The 16,965-nt window shown below is 40.8% G+C and overlaps 1 protein-coding gene across 2 annotated transcripts in view; it reads right to left on the reverse strand.

Moving 5' to 3' along the window:
* ARHGEF12 (Rho guanine nucleotide exchange factor 12) overlaps positions 1-16,965 on the reverse strand; it is a 266,310-nt gene that overhangs the window by 180,615 nt on the left and 68,730 nt on the right. For both annotated transcript variants that reach the window (XM_089678557.1, XM_089678556.1), the window contains one exon: positions 16,276-16,374. In XM_089678557.1, coding sequence (XP_089534683.1) covers positions 16,276-16,374 — 99 coding nt within the window. The remainder of the gene's footprint in view (positions 1-16,275; positions 16,375-16,965) is intronic.

Below are 16,965 nucleotides of genomic sequence, written 5' to 3' on the forward strand. Positions count from 1 at the left end.
AGAGTTCATCTCCAGAATATTTATTTTCCAGTTTTGGACTGCCCTAACTTCCTGTTCTGTCTGACACCTGTCTGTACACAACACAAATCTCTGTTTTTAACCTAAATGTGAAAAACATTTCATTAAAGTAATTGTAAGCCTCAGGCATGAAATACAAACATATCAGGCATGAAGAAAGCATATGCCTCTATAGTGTGTACTAAAGCTGGAGAGTGCAATATCAGGCTCACTTCTGCATAGAAGCCAATCAGCTTCTAACCTCAGCTTGTTAAATTAAGCTTTGGCAATAAAACCTGGAAGCTGATTGGTTTCTATGCAAAAGTGAGCCCGATTTAGCAATCTCAAGCTTAAGTAAATAAACCCCTAAGTGTGATTTCTGTCTGCTGCTTCATTCCTCTATCAGCATGAGTCATTTCTGGCAAGTTTCCAGCAAATTGACAGCCTCAGCTCAGTTCCTGTGGAGGGGTTGTCTCTTCCCTCCATTCAGCTCTCTCCTCACTTTGCTCTGCAGAGTGTTAATTAAGCTCTTTGCCCCCTGCTTTGTGACAGCTCAGACAAGCTTTATAAATTCAGGACTTTGAGCAGATGCAGAGAAGAGAAGACTGCAGATAAACAGGTATAACATGCAGGTGGACTTGTTTAACTTCTGTGTATCACTTGAGGCCAGTCACTTCACTGGGTATATGTAAGGGTATACAACCACTAAGTCTTTTTTGCCAACTATCTAAATTCATTCCTGGGAATGTTTGCATAGTATAATGTAGTGCCTTGCCCATGTACACCTTTCCAATGGTAGTTATATAGTTTGTGTGGCTGACATTTTATTTGATGAGTTTTAGTATTGCTATATATGTACCTCAGGTTGGAAGGTCAAATAGATTTGAGTCAGAGACCACACTTTGCAGAGGTGCCTTAAAGGCCAGGTTCCCTTTTAGTAACATGTTACTAAAGCAGCAGCCCTGTACCATTGTAGTTCATAGATTCCTTCCTGCTCGGCAAACAGTGTACCGAGAGTCTGCAGGAGCCTGACACCTGTGATCTGTTCGTTGATCCATTGCTCTGCAGGCTCCAAAGAAAAAAAAAAAATTAAATAAAAAACGCACATTTTGTTCCTGCAAAAAAAAAAAGTGCATTTATTTATTTAACAAAAGTGAACTTTTCCTTCAATGTGTCAGTGTGGATTCACCTGCATTTGCAAATGTATGCACCAAAAACATGTTCTAAAAAGGTGAAACCACTTAATTAGGCAAAATTACAAGAAAAAAAAACACAAAACATGCACTGCATCTCTGCACATTGCACATTTTTTTTTATCAATTTAAAAAATGCTAACAATGTACAGAACTTTTTGATTCCTATCTTCTTGCTGTTTGTTGACAATACTGCCTGAAACAAGCAGCGTTGTCAGCCATGACCAAGTTCTCCCCTGCTGGATTGAAAGACTTTGCAAGTTGGCAGTGCTCCCTTTCCCAGCACGTTAGCGGGTGCAAGAAACTGCAGGGTGATTTTGCACCATTTGGTTTCAGCATGGCTACAATTTTGAAAAGGTGCAAGGGCCTTTTTTTCTGCATTTTCCTGGGCTACTGTGCCCACGCAAATGCAGCACACAGAAGATGGTGAGATGTGAATCTAGCCTAAGTGCATACATGCAGTAAATCAATGCCACTGCCTTAAAGGGTTAGTTGACCTTTGCAGAAAAATGAAACCGTGAACATCCTAACCACCCTCCTTCCAGTCTCTGTAGGGATTTAAAAAACCCTAGAGAATGAAGAGGGAGAAGAGTGGGGAAATCTCCAGACTGCTATACTAGCTGTGTGGGCACTAAACAGAACATCACCCATCTACCAACAAGGAGATATATCCAACCCACGAAGCTCTCTACGCACTGTTGTTGTGCTAATCTGAAGGACACATGAAGTTTGGAGGTCTTTAGCCATTGACTCTGCAAACCTCTGGAAAATTCTGCACATTATGCGCTGACCCCACTCTGTCATTTCATGTGGACTACCACTTCGTAGCTGAGTTGCTGTTGTTCCCACTTGCTTCCACTTTGTTACAATACCATTAACAGTTGACCGTGGAATATTTAGTAGCAAGAAAATGTCATGGTTGGACTTATTGCACAGGTGGCAACCTATCGCACGGTACCACACTTGAATTTACTGAGCTTCTGAGAGCCACCCATTATTTCCCAAATGTTTGTAGAAGCAGTCTGCATGCCTAGCTGCTTGATTTTATACATCTATGGCAGGGGTCTGCAACCTTTAAGACATAAAGAGCCACTTGGACCCGTTTCCAAGAGGGAAAAAAAGACTGGGAGTCGCAAAACCATTGCAACATTTAAAACAAATCCGACACTACATATATTGCAAAAAGCGCTCTGGTCATGAAGGGGGTTTAAGGGCCCAGTAAGCAAAGGGTTAATCAGGGCCACAGTGTATTGTCATAATCACAATCATAGCCTTAGGTCAGTGGTGGGCAACCTTTTTTTCAACTGAGCCAAATCTCGCCAAAACCACGATTGAAATTTATTTTGAGAGCCACATTTTTAAAACTGAAAATACATCCCCCATATAGTAATTCATCCCCCATAGTAATTCATCCCCCATATAGTAATTCATCCCCCATAGTAGTTCATCCCCCATAGTAGTTCATCCCCCATATAGTAATTCATCCCCCATATAGTAATTCATCCCCCATATAGTAATTCATCCCCCATATAGTAATTCATCCCCCATATAGTAATTCATCCCCCATATAGTAATTCATCCCCCATATAGTAATTCATCCCCCATAGTAATTCATCCGCCACATAGTAATTCATCCGCCACATAGTAATTCATCCGCCATATAGTAATTCATCCCCCATATAGTAATTCATCCCCCATAGTAATTCATCCCCCATAGTAATTCATCCCCCATATAGTAATTCATCCCCCATATTAAGTCCCCAAGTCTCCCCTGTGTCAATTCACTTACCTTTGCTCCGCGCGTTCCTCTCGCCGTGCTCCCGCGCCGTTCCGGTGTAGCATGAAAATCTGTCTCCTATGAGGATCTGTCCCCCTCGACGTATCTGCGCATGTGCCAGTTTCAGGCATTGGCAGCCAATCGGCGATCTCCGGCACATGCGCAGATACGTCGAGGGGGATAGATCCTCATAGGAGACAGATTTTCATGCTACACCGGTCTTCAGGGCAGACTGTGAGAGGAGCCTTGCGGGAGCCTAGCTCCACGGGCCAGATTAAAAGGTCCGCCAGGCCGTAGTTTGCCCATTGCTGCCCTATTGCCTGTCACCTGGTGGGCAGTGTGCTCCGGAGCCGCAGCCAAGGTGAAAAAGAGCCGCATGCGGCTCTGGAGCCGCGGGTTGCCGACACCCGATCTATGGCCATGGAGGTGATTGGAACACCTGAATCCAATAATCTGCAGGCGTGTCCCAATACTTTTGGCAATATAGTGTAGTTGTGAGGGTAATGCAGGCCATAGATGGGTCGAAAATCGGCCGATTTTTCGGCTGAAAATAAAATCGGCCGATTTTCAGATCGTTAGTGGGCTATTTGTTCGGCCGTTTTTCGGTATTTTGGCCGTTTTTTTTTTTTCGGTAAAGTTGGAAAAAAAAAAATCGGCCGATTTTCGCGGTAATAATGGGCAAATCGGCCGATTTTTTACCGATAAAAAATCTACGCATGAGCAGTGACCTGCAAGAGGAAGACAAAAAGAAGAAAAAGAAGAAGAGGATGAAGATGATGAAGAGGAAGAAGAAGTAGAAGAAGAGGAAGAGGATGATGATGATGAAGAGGAAGAAGTAGAAGAAGTAGAAGAAGAGGAAGAGGATGATGATGATGAAGAGGAAGAAGTAGAAGAAGAAGAAGTAGAAGAAGAGGATGATGATGATAAAGAGGAAGAAGAAGTAGAAGAGGATGATGATGATGAAGAAGAAGAAGAAGAAGAAGAGGATGATGATGAAGAAGAGGAAGAAGTAGTAGTAGAAGAAGAAGAGGATGATGATTAAAAAGAGAAAGAAAAAGAAGAGGATGATGATGAAGAAGAGGAAGAAGAAGTAGAAGAAGAAGAGGATGATGATGAAGAAGAGGAAGAAGAAGTAGAAGAAGAAGAGGATGATGATGATGATGAAGAAGTAGAAGAAGAGGATGATGATGATGAAGAGGAAGAAGAAGTAGAAGAAGAAGAGGATGATGATGATGAAGTAGAAGAAGTAGAAGAAGAAGAGGATGATGATGATGATGAAGAGGAAGAAGAAGTAGAAGAAGTAGAAGAAGAGGATGATGATGATGAAGAAGAGGAAGCAGAAGTAGAAGAAGAAGAGGATGATGATGATGAAGAGGAAGAAGAAGTAGTAGAAGAAGAAGAGGATGATGATGAAAAAGAGGAAGAAGTAGAAGAAGAAGAGGATGATGATGATGAAGAGGAAGAAGAAGTAGAAGAAGAGGATGATGATGATGAAGAGGAAGAAGAAGTAGTAGAAGAGGATGATGATGATGAAGAGGAAGAAGAAGTAGTAGAAGAAGAAGAGGATGATGATGAAGAAGAGGAAGAAGTAGAAGAAGAAGAGGATGATGATGATGAAGAGGAAGAAGAAGTAGAAGAAGAAGAGGATGATGATGATGAAGAGGAAGAAGAAGTAGTAGTAGAAGAAGAGGATGATGATGAAGAAGAAGAAGAGGATGATGATGAAGAAGTAGAAGAAGAAGAGGATGATGATGAAGAAGTAGAAGAGGATGATGATGATGAAGAAAAAGAAGAAGAAGAAGAGGATGATGATGAAGCAGGAGAAGAAGAAGAAGGATGATGATGAAGCAGGAGAAGAAGGATGAAAAATTAGAGGAATTCCAGTACGGCAAAAAGTGTCCCTGCAGAGAGCTCCGCTATTTCTTTGACAGTTCCTTGACATTTACAGCGGTTGCAACATTGTATCTATTTGTTTTCGAATAAAAACATCTGTATCCTAAATGGATACAAATAGATACATTGTTGCAACCTCTGTAAATGTCAAGGAACTGTCAAAGAACTGTCAAAGAAATAGCGGAGCTCTCTGCAGGGACACTTTTTGCCGGCTGTAGACAGGATGAAAATCGGCCGATTTTTTTTACCATTGACGGTAATGTCGGCTGCTTGAACGAGCGATTTTTCGTTTTTTAAAAGAAAAATCGGCCGTTTTTTTCCCCGTCTATGGCCTACATAAGTCTACAACAAGAAAAGACATTGGTTGCCTTGCTGTTCCCTTCCTCATGCAATTGTCCCTGCAAAAATATTATGCGCCTGATGATGTCAAAGGGAGTTATAAAAGCTGTTCTTCGCTACAGGCTAGCACATGACTTAAGGGGAGACATTCCCCCAGTGGGAACACAAACAGCAATAAAAATCTGACAGATGGGTTTAAAAAAAAATAAAGGGAAGAATCTCTAGCAGAGTTACAAAATGTTATTTGCTCTTACTTGTTTATGAGATACAGTAGTACTTATGACTGAAGATCACGAGAAATTTTAATTTGTAGTAGCATTCTACAGTGGTACACAAAAACCTGTGAAATAATTTAGTCAGCTGGCTTTGCTTATTATAATTCAGGGTAAATATAAGGAGCTGCACAAATTACATAAAAGTAATAGTATTTTGAAAAATTACAGGAAGGTTCAGTTTTTTTATTTATAGAACAGCGCTATCCCACTCCCAACTCAAAATATATATTCATGTTAATTAACAAGCATACCATAAATGGTGCATATATATAAAACAAAGTACTAATGTGCAATAAATAATCATGCAAATCATAAAAGTCATTGCAATATTAAATTGTGTGCTCCAACAGAAAAGTCCATCACACCATAAATCTCCAATATTAAACTCTGTGTTTCGTCTCTTTATCATGCACCACCATAAACAATGTGTCTTCCACCACCAGATGAATTAAATAAACTCACCAGAGCTCCAGGCTGGTAATATTATAAACCAGCTGAAAACGAATGGACTCTGGGAGTAAGCATCTACGGAAAAAATCTCTCCTCCTTTCAGGCACCCTTCAGAGAACATATGTAGTTAGGTCTATCTATCTATCTTTGGACACATGGAAAATTTTTGATTTTTTCAGGTATTTTCCAAAACATATTCAAGCTATAGTTATATAATGGATATGGGCTGAAAGTACACACTCAGGTTTAATTTGAGGGTATGTACATCCAAATTGGAGGAAGGGTTTAGGAATTACAGCTGGTAACAGTAGCCATCCCCCCTTTTTCAAGGGATCAAAAGTAATTGGACAATTGAATCAAAAGCTTTTTCATGGCCAGGTGTGGGCTACTCCTTCGTTATTTCATCAGTTAAGCAGGTAAAAGGTCTGGAGTTGATTCTAAGTGTGGTATTTGCATTTGGAATCTATTGCTGTGAACCAACATCATTCATTCAAAGAAGCTGTCCATGCAAGTGAAACAGACCATAGTAAGGCTTCTAAAACAAAACAAATCCATCAGAGAGATAGCAGCAACATTAGGAGTGGCCAAATCAACAGTTTGGTACATTCTGAGGAAAGAAGAACGCACTGGTGAGCTCAGCAACATAAAAAAGGCATGGACGTCCACGGAAGACAACAGTGGTGGATGATCGCAGGATCCTCTCTATGTTAAAAAAAACCCATTCACAACATCCAGACAAGTGAAGGACACTCTCCAGGAAGTGGGCGTATCATTGTCAAAGTCTAAGTCTACAATCAAGAGGAGACTTCATGAGAGCAAATACAGAGGTTTCAACACAAGGTGCAAACCATTCATAAGCCTGAAGAATAGAAAAGCCAGATTAGACTCTGCCTAAAACATCTAAAAAAGCCAGACCCGTTCTGGAAAAGCATTCTTTGGACGGATGAAACTAAGATTAATCTGTACCAGAATGACGGGAAGAAAAGTGTGGAGAAGGCTTGGAACAGCTCATGATCCAAAGAACGTTGTCATCTGTAAAACATGGTGGAGGCAGTGTGATGGCATGGACATGCAAGGCTTCCAGTGGCACTGGGTCATTGGCGTTTATTAATGTGACAGAAGACCGAAGCAGCTGGATGAATTCTGCTTTGTATAGAGATATCCTGTCAGCCCAGATTCAGCCAAATGCAGCAAAGTTGATAGGACGGTGCTTCACAGTACAGATAGACACACTACAAAAAAAACCCAGGAGCTTTTGAAGGGAAAGAAGTGGAATATTCTGCAATGGCCGACTCAATCCCCTGATCTCAACCCAATTGAGCATGCATTTCACTTGCTGAAGTCAAAACTAAAGGCAGAAAGACCCACAAAGAACAACTGAAGACAGCTGCAGTTAGAACCTGGCAAAGCATCAGAAAGGAGGAGACTTAGTCTTTGGTAATTTCCATGGGTTCCAGACTTAAGGAAGTCATTGCCAGTAAAGGATTCTCAACAAAATATTAAAAATTAACATTTTATTTATGATTACATTCATTTGTCCAATTACATTTGAGCCCCTGAAAATGCAGGGACTGTGTATAAAAATAATTGCAGTTCCCAAAATTTGTACTTGATATTTATGTTTAACCCCTTGAATTAAAGCTGAAAGTCTGTACTTCACTTGTTTCGTTTTTATTTATTCTGGTGGCATACAGACCCAAAAGTATGAAAATTGTGCCTGAGTCCAAATATATATGGACCTAACTGTATACCCAGCTTTTAGAGCAGCTTATGCTACATTCAGACATCTTATTCAAGGAAGGCCCCACATATTTCAGCAGGACAATGCTAAACCACATGCTCATCTATGACAACATCATGGCTTCATAGTAGAAGAGTCCGGGTGTTTTAACTGGCATTGCCTGACCTTTCACCAACTGAAAAAATTTGGCACATCTTGAACATAGAACTACGACAAAGATGAACCAAGACTGTTGAGCAGTTAGAATTCTATATCAAACAAGAATGGGACAACACACCCCTCCCAAAACTATGAATTGGTCTCCTCAGTTTCCAGACATGTACAGAGTGTTAACCACTTGCCGTCCGGAAGATTTACCATTCCTTAATGATCAGGACAATTTGTGGTATTTGGCACTGCGACATTTCAACTGCTAATTGCGCGGTCATGCAATGCTTTACCCAAACAAAATGTATGTCCTCTTTTTACACACAAATAAAGTATTCTTTTGGTGGGATTTGATCACCAATGGGTTTTTTATTTTGTGATATAAACAAATAATGACCAAAAAAAAAATTATATATATATATATATATATATATATATATAGTGTATTGGGAAGAATTTTAAATCTTTGCCAGAGAGTGGCCAGAGTTAATTTCTTATAAAAGATACATTGATGATGTGCTTTTATTGTGGAATGGGGAAGAGCAGACACTCTTAAACTTTTTTAACACACTTAATGATAATAAACGTATACCTACAGTACCAAGGAGATCAACTTCTTGGACCTGACTTTGGACAATTTTGACGGTAGGATTACATCCTGTACCTTTTTTAAAAAAAACAGACAGGAATAGTTTCATCCCACTTGGCAGTTGTCACCACCCCACTTGGTTGGCCAACATACCAAAGGGACAGTTTTTAAGAGTCAGACGAAACTGTACCGATCTGGAGACATATCACACACAAGCTCAAAGACTGAAACCAAATTCCTGGAAAAAGGTTATATCTCAAACATTTTGGATGACACTATACAATCAGTTGCAAATTTAGATAGAATTGAACTTCTGAAAGATAAAAAGAATATACAACAATCTCAAGTCTGTCCATACATCACTACCTATTCCATACAACATAGAGCCATAAACCGTATAATATACAAAAATTGGAATGTATTAAAAACAGATCCAGTTCTCTCAAAAATTCTACCAGAGAGACCAGAAATAATATTTAGGAAAGCAACGGCTCTACGCCACAGGCTGGCACCCAATGTCATTAACCCACCAGAAAGAATCTCCTTCTTCAATAACTTAATAGGGTTTTTCCCCTGTCATAAGTGCATTGCATGTACAGTGAATAGCGGTAGAAAGCACAAAATGATCGCTTTCACTTCACACGCTACTGGAAGGACCTATAAGATAGATAAATGCATTACATGCAATAGCAAAAATGTAGTGGACCTCCTGCAATGTCTTTGTAAACTTCAGTATGTGGGACGTACAACCAGACGCCTTAGGGACAGGCTAAGAGAACATGTTAGCAACATTAAAAAAGGCTACAAGGAACATTCACTGTCACATCAATATAGGAGGAAACACAATAGGGACCCATCATCTTTGCAATGTATAGAGATAGATGTTGTACAACCCCACTGGAGGGGTACCAACAAACTAAGAGCTGTCTCAACTTGATACTTGGTGGATATACAAACTCCGGACCTTGCATCCATACGGCCATAATATTGACATAAAATGCTACATCAATAACAGTTGATCTTCTTATCGGTATGGTCTTTCCTTGGACAATACTTCTTTTTTCTGATGAATACAACTGAATAGAATTCTTCCCTATCCTATTCTATATTACAGATTTTTTGCCTTTTTAACATTGCTCTTGCTATGCTACATTTCTACATGTTTTAAGATTTTTTACTAATTAAGTAATCTTTTATTATTGTTTTTGAAACATATACTCACGTTTTATGGTATTCTAATCTATTTTCATTTATATTTTAGGACTTATATGGTATTATAATTTATTCCATCATAGTTTGAACGTAACTTTGTATTACAAGTGGTCATTGTGGTTAATGACACTCATGTATTATTAGTGAGAGGTGTCTCCCTGTCACTAAGATTTGGTACAGTATATATATGAATCATTATGCCTTATCGGTCAAAGGCCAAACGTCACGATTTCCCATAGGTATACATTACTATTGATAACGCTCACATGCTGCTAATAAGAGTTTTCTGATATTGGGTTGAAATCTCCATTGTTTTGTATACATTTTTTAGCACACATATGTTCAGCATCTCAAACTGATATGCAAGTTTTCTGAATTTTAAATACCTATGGAAAAATGGTGCCTGCATAACTGCTCCGGCGCACGTGTTTTTTGGTCTTCTCCAAGATGGCGCACGTTCAATGAAGTATGCGCTATTGTGGATATAAATAGAAGGTGCGTGGCTAGGCGTTACTGACACTCCCCTCAGACAACGTGCGGGTGCACGGAACACGTGAGGAGACAGTAACGCTGTTGACGTCACGCTGCCAGAGCAACGAGGAGCTCTGGTGGCCATCTTTTAACTCTGGAGGGTTAGTCCACATGGTTTTATATGCCCTGCTGTTCATTTTACCTGGATTTTGTGCAAATAAATGTTTACCAACTTACTACACTATGGGCATCCTTTTGCTTTGACTCCCCCGAGGAGTTTTTTAATTCACAGCGATCCTAACATCCAGAGAGGGAGCCTCCACTAGACACAGAGGACTGCACCTACCTATCCCATAAAAGGGAACTGTGGAAGATCCTGATATTGACAAATCCATTCCTCAAAATCCAGCTAGCCATAGATGAAAGGCTTAGGATTCCTGCTATCATCCCATGATGACTATTAGATGACATCAAATCATTACTAATGCGCATTTACATGAGCTTCCTGGTGAGTGCATATTGCTTATACACTTATATGCAGGTCCACCGGGCCCAGGAAGACGCATGATTTTCTGAGCACTTTACTCACCTTATGAACTTTCATCAGCAATTGATGTCTATGTCCATTTTATGTTGATTCATCTATAGACTATTTATATGATTTTAGCACCGCACTTTATTTTGTTTTATATATTTTTTTACTTTCAGTTATAAAAAAAAAAATATATATATAGTAAACTCAAAGTTAGTCATATATTTAGACCAAAATTTATTCTGCTACATGTCTTGGTTAATGGTAAAAAAAATCCCAATACATGTAAATTGCTCAAAAAAACTTAGGATCACTTTGAAAACACATCAGATCTCAATTGGGAAAAATATCATCCTGGTTATCTATACTGATATGGACTGGGTAATGTGTTAGGAACGTAAGGATGTCCCATAGTTTGCTGGAAATGAAAATTATCAAGCTACAGAGGACTGAATTCAAAGACACCTCGAAAATCAAACTGAAAAAATTATGCAGCCGGCTAATCCATTTTGCCGAAATTTCATTTCAGAAACTCAAAATGGTACTCAGTAGCTTGTATGGGCCCCACGTGCTTGTGACAATGTTAGGGCATGCTCCTAATGAGACGACGTATGGTGTCCTGGGATATTTACTCCCAGATCTGGACCAGGGCATCACTGAGCTCCTGGACAATTTGAGGTGCAACCTGGTGGCGTCGGTGGACCGAAACATGATATCCCAGAGATGTTCTATTGGATTTAGGTCATTGTGGGGGCCATTCAATGGTATCCGGTCCTTCAGCCTCCAGGAACTGCCTGCATACTCTCACCAGATGAGGCTGGGCATTTTCATGCACCAGGAGGAACCCAGGACCCACTGCACCAGCGTAGGGTCTGACAATGGGTCCAAGGATTTAATCCCGATACTTAATGGCAGTCAGGGTACCATTATCTAGCCTGTAGAGGCCTGAGCGTCCCTCCATGGATATGTCTCCCCAGACCATCACTGACCAACCACCAAAAAAACGGTCATGCTGAATGATGTTACAGGCAGCATAACGTTCTCTATGGCTTCTCCAGACCCTTTCATGTCTGTCACATGTGCTCAGGATGAACCTGGTCTCATTGTGAAAAACACAGGGAGCCAGTGTCAGACCCTGACAATTCCGGTGTTCAATGGCAAATGCCAATCGAGCTCTATGGTGTCCGCAAAGAGTACAGGGCCCACTAGAGTACGTCGGGCCCTCAGGCCACCCTCATGAAGATGGTTTCTGATTGTTTGGGTCAGAGATATTCACACCAGTGGGCTGCTAGAGGTAATTTTGTAGGCCTCTGGCAGTGCTTATCCTGTTCCTCCTTGCACAAAAGAGCACATACCGGTCATGCTGATAGGTTAAGGACTTTCTACGGCTCTGTCCAGCTCTCCTAGAGTAACTGCCTGTCTCCTGGAATCTCCTCCATTCTCTTGAGACTGTGCTTGGAGACACAGCAAACCTTCTGGTAATGGCACGTACTGATGTGCCATCCTGGAGGAGTTGGACTGCCTGTACAATCTCTGTAGGGTCCAGGTATTGCCTCATGCTACCAGTAGCAACACTGACCCTAGCCAAATGCAAAACTAGTGAAAAACAGTCAGAAAAGAAGATGAAAATGGAAAAAAAATATCAGTGCCCTCCACCTGTAAAACCATTGCGGTTTTGGGGGTCATCTCACTGTTGCCCATCTAGTGCACCTGTTAATTTCATTAACATCAAAGCAGCTGAAACTGATTAACAACCCCCTCTGCTACTTAACTGACCAGATCAATATCCCAGGAGTTTAACTTGATGCTATATTCTTATTAAAAAAAAAGTGTTCCTTTAATTGTTTAGAGCAGTGTATATTAATTGGTTTGTGTGAAAGTTAGAGTATCTACAAACTACGGTATATATACTGGAATTTACGCAGCTTTTACTTTCTGACTGCCTATCACATCTCTTGAGGTGCTAAAATGCCACGGCAGTACAACCCCACCCCCACAAATTACCCTTTTTTGGAAAGTAGACACCCCAAGGAATTTTCTGAGAGGAATGTTGAGTTCATGGAACAGTCTATCTTTTGCCACACATTTTTGGAAAATGACAAAAAAAATTTTATTTTGTTTTTCTTTTTACACTAAGTTCTCACTTACAGTTGCAAACCCTTTTGTAACCCTTTCCAGCTTCATGCAATTCAACAATTCTTGATCGTAGGTCTTTTAAGGGCAGGACAGCTGTCAGCAACACATCCAATATCATCACACTGATTGGAGTCAAGGTTGGCTCACTCCTGGCTCCAATTAGCTCTGGGAGAAGTCATTAAGCAAGGGCCTCACATACTTTTTCCTCCCTGCACTGTGAATGTTTACATGTTATGTGCAATTAAACCATGGCAACATCTAATGTTTGTGTAGTATTATGTTCAGCAGACTGTGTTCTTCTATAGTTGTGACTTAAATGACGTTCAGAGCACATTTCATGCCCAATTCATGCAAAACTCCACGTAATCCCAATGGGTTCACATACTTTTTCTTGCAACTGTAAGTGATATATTGCCCACGAATACTATGGGTATATGTGGAATAAAACCCAAAACACATTCTGCTACTTCTCCAGAGTATAAGGATACCACATGTGAAAGACTTTTTGGCAGCCTAGACAGATACAGGCCCCCAAAATCCAATGACCACCTCCAAGCTTTCAAAAGGGCATATTTCCTCATATCACTTCCTCACTACCTATCACAGTTTCAGAGGCCCTAAAATAAATTCCAGGATAGTACAAACACCCTCCTCCCCAAATGACCACTTTTTGTAAAGTAGACACCGCAAGGAATTTGGTGGAGGCATGGTGAGTCTTTTATTCTTTTTCAAAACCTTGTAAAACCAATTGTTTGATAAAATATAAAAGAATGTTACGCCAAGTAAATGGATACCAAACATGACATGCTTTAAAATTGTCCACGTACCGACGCGTTGCGCCACGCCCACCTCGTGACTTCATCAGGGTCCCTGATGATCCTGATGAAGTCACGAGGTGGGCGTGGCGCAACGCGTCAGTACGTGGGGAGGAGCTTCCGGTGACGTCATTTCCGGCGTGGGGGCCATATTGGATCACCCTGTTGAGTACACCCATGCAGTACACCCATAGCATGTGGTAAAAAGCTGGAAAACCCGTGGGCAAATGTGAGTGTAATACTTATTGTTGTTTTAAATTTGATGCAATAAAAACCGGTTGCACTATGGAGGGTCTCTGCTTGTGTCTTATCATGATCCTGTGAGGAGTTCGCTGTTAGTCTGTTGGAGGCTGGAGACGTGAGGGGAAAGCCTGAGACAGACTCATTCTGATAGGATCACTTGATCCTCAAAGCGTGTTGACCCTGTGGGGTCTAATGAAGAAGGTGAGGGGGTATTTTGGCTGGTAAAGGATTGGCACGTGTGTACCACGTATACGGCACATTATATATTTTTGCACGAAGAGTGAAGTGTGAGGATCACCACAAATTATCGTATTACTATTATATCATTTTGGACTTTTTGAATTGATTATTTGTTCACTAATTTTGTGCACCAGTATACATATTGTTTCACAATGTGCAAATAGGAGTGTGTTTGTCACTTTTTTCACTAAATATTCCCCGTGAGGGAATTCACGTATGACACAACTATTTTATTATTTATGTATTGATTTATCACCTTGGATATATATATGTAGGGGATGTATATAGAGTTTGTGCATTTTAACACGTAATTGTTAGTATTATTAGCGCTACACTATTTATTTTAATTGATCATTCACTTATTTGGGTATAAGTTTGGTGTCGGCAGCTTTTGAAGGATAGGATTCCATTTAAGTGCAGGAGGTTGTTTTTAGAACAAAATGATGTATGCTGTCAGCCCACAACACTTAGAAGCTGAGAGCATTTATTACAGAACAGGTAATTTTCTGTAATTGAATAGTGTATAACTGCCTCACGCCCGCCATATAAGGTAATGATGAGCACAAGGCGGTTCCTTTCGTTCTGGGAGGACGTCATATGACGTTCTCCCACTCTAACTGCACGTGCGAGCCCCCAGGGGCGCGCAGCGATCGGTGGTGTGCTGTGTCCCTGGGACACAGCGGATCACCAATCAACGGAAAGAGCCGAAGATGTCGGCTCTGTCATGTGATCAGCTGTGTCCAATCACAGCTGATCGCATGTAAATAAGGAAATGCTGGTTATCGGCATTCCTCTCCTCAAGAGCGGTCACGCTGACAGCTCGAGAGGAGAGCCGGTAATCACCATTTTTCAGAGGGGACATGTACACTGATCATCAGGGCACTGATGATCAGTGTGCCTTGATCATCAGGGCACTGATGATCAGTGTAGCCCCATCAGTGCCACCTGTCAGTGTCCAGCAATGCCACCTGTCAGTGCTCATTAATGCCACCTGCCAGTGCCCATCAGTGCCACATATCAGTGCGTAACAGTGCACATCAATGCCACATCAGTGCCCATCTGAGCTGCCTTTCAGTGCCAGTCAGTGCCACCTATCAGTGCCAGTCAGTGCCATATATGAGTGCTGCCTTTCAATTCCCATCAGTGATGCCTGTCAGTGTTCATCAGTGCCACCTACCAGTGCCTCCTCATCGGTGCCGATCAGTGCTGCCGATCAGTGCAGCATCATTAGTGCACATCAGTGAAGGAGGAAATTCACTACTTTACAAAATTTTATTTTAAAAAAAACTAAGAAAAAAGGGGGTTTTTTTCCCTCACAATTTTCAGGTGTTTTTGGTTTGTTTAGCAAAAAATAAAAACCCAGAGGCGATTAAATACCACCAAAAGAAAGCTCTGTCTCCAAAAAATTATAACAATTTAATATGGGTACAGTGTTGCATGACTGCCCTGTAGGCAAGTGGTTAAAGGGATAAAACATGAAATGTGCAGGCAATGCAGAGATGTCCTACATGTGTTTTTTTATTATGATTATTATTATTTTGCACTGACATACACTAACACAAACTCACAAATATCTACAACTGTTCAAAAAAAAATATATATATATATACTAACATGTTCTACCTCGGAGCTACCCCCCACTCACGGTACTGTCTAATTTGCCTGCCTATTAATGGTAAGCAAGAATCCTGGAAACTGTCAGTGGAAACAGAGAAGTTTCACAGTGTGTTTCATGGTAATTAAAGGAGGCGTATGGCTGAATCTCTTATGACCATACTTCTCCTGTGGGTCACAGGACTGCACTTAGTTCTGCACTTCTGTGACCCAGATTCAGCCAACAGCAGGTTAAAGCCAGGTGTAGGGTGAGGTCACCGAACCAATCAAGGCTCTGCAAGGATGCAGACAATAATGTCAGAATACACCGAGATGCCGGACCAACAGCTGGCTCAGACTCTTAGAAGGCCGCTGAGAGCCTGAGCCAGCAGCTCTTGTCCCCTGGACAGCCTGGCATTCCAGTGAGCGCTGGAGAGGCAGAGTACATAGGGGTGACTGACAAGTCACCTCTCTGTTCTCAGAGCAGATTCGAGAACGGAGTGGTCTTTGATTCCTCTGTTCTCAGTGTAGAGCCAGCGGAGGACAGCTGCCAATCAAATCAATTCTACAGCCATCTAGGTGAGTATGAATGTTTGTTATTCCCATGCTTCTCATTTAAAGTGGAAACTTACCTTCCTTAACCGACTGAACGAAGACAGGGTTATCTCCACTGACAGTTAACCCAAAGCCATTCTCATCCCGTTGAATTATCACACACCGCTGTACCAAACCTGAAGAGAAGAAAAATAGAAAGATTATACAGAAGACAATATGCAATCTACTATCTGCTAAAAATAGGAAAATAAATGAGCACTATAAAATGTTAAAGTTGGAAAGGAATAGTTCGATATCAACAGGAGACCGGATATAAGATAGCTATTTAAATTCATGTTTTTGAAATACTAAAAGAAAAAAAGTTGTAGGTTAGATTTGACACAAAGGGAATAATTATACAAAACACTATACATGTTTTATATAAAAAAAAACATGATGATCTCTTGATAGAAGCTGAAGCTCCTAGATATGAAGAAAGGAAAGATCAAGGACCAGTCACAAGAGACTTTACAGCCTGCTGGAAATCCATCCACAAACACCCAGCTCAGATGAGGGCCATAACCTTGGCAACTGTCACAAAAATGTTAAAACTAGATAACATAATGTATGTCTTTACTGTGAAAAATGGGGTGTGGCAAAATACACAGTATGATCTCACCAAAGTCTGGAGACCAAACGAGAGAAGCACTGTGTTTAGTAGGGTATCCTATTGCATGCTCATGTAAGAGGCCTTTTAAGTGTGAAGAGATACAGCAGTGACAAAGCAC

This window comes from Staurois parvus, unplaced genomic scaffold (genome assembly GCF_062004578.1).
Source record: "Staurois parvus isolate SC_StPar_1 unplaced genomic scaffold, SC_StPar_1.0 ptg000207l, whole genome shotgun sequence".
Classification (NCBI taxonomy): Eukaryota; Metazoa; Chordata; class Amphibia; order Anura; family Ranidae; genus Staurois; species Staurois parvus.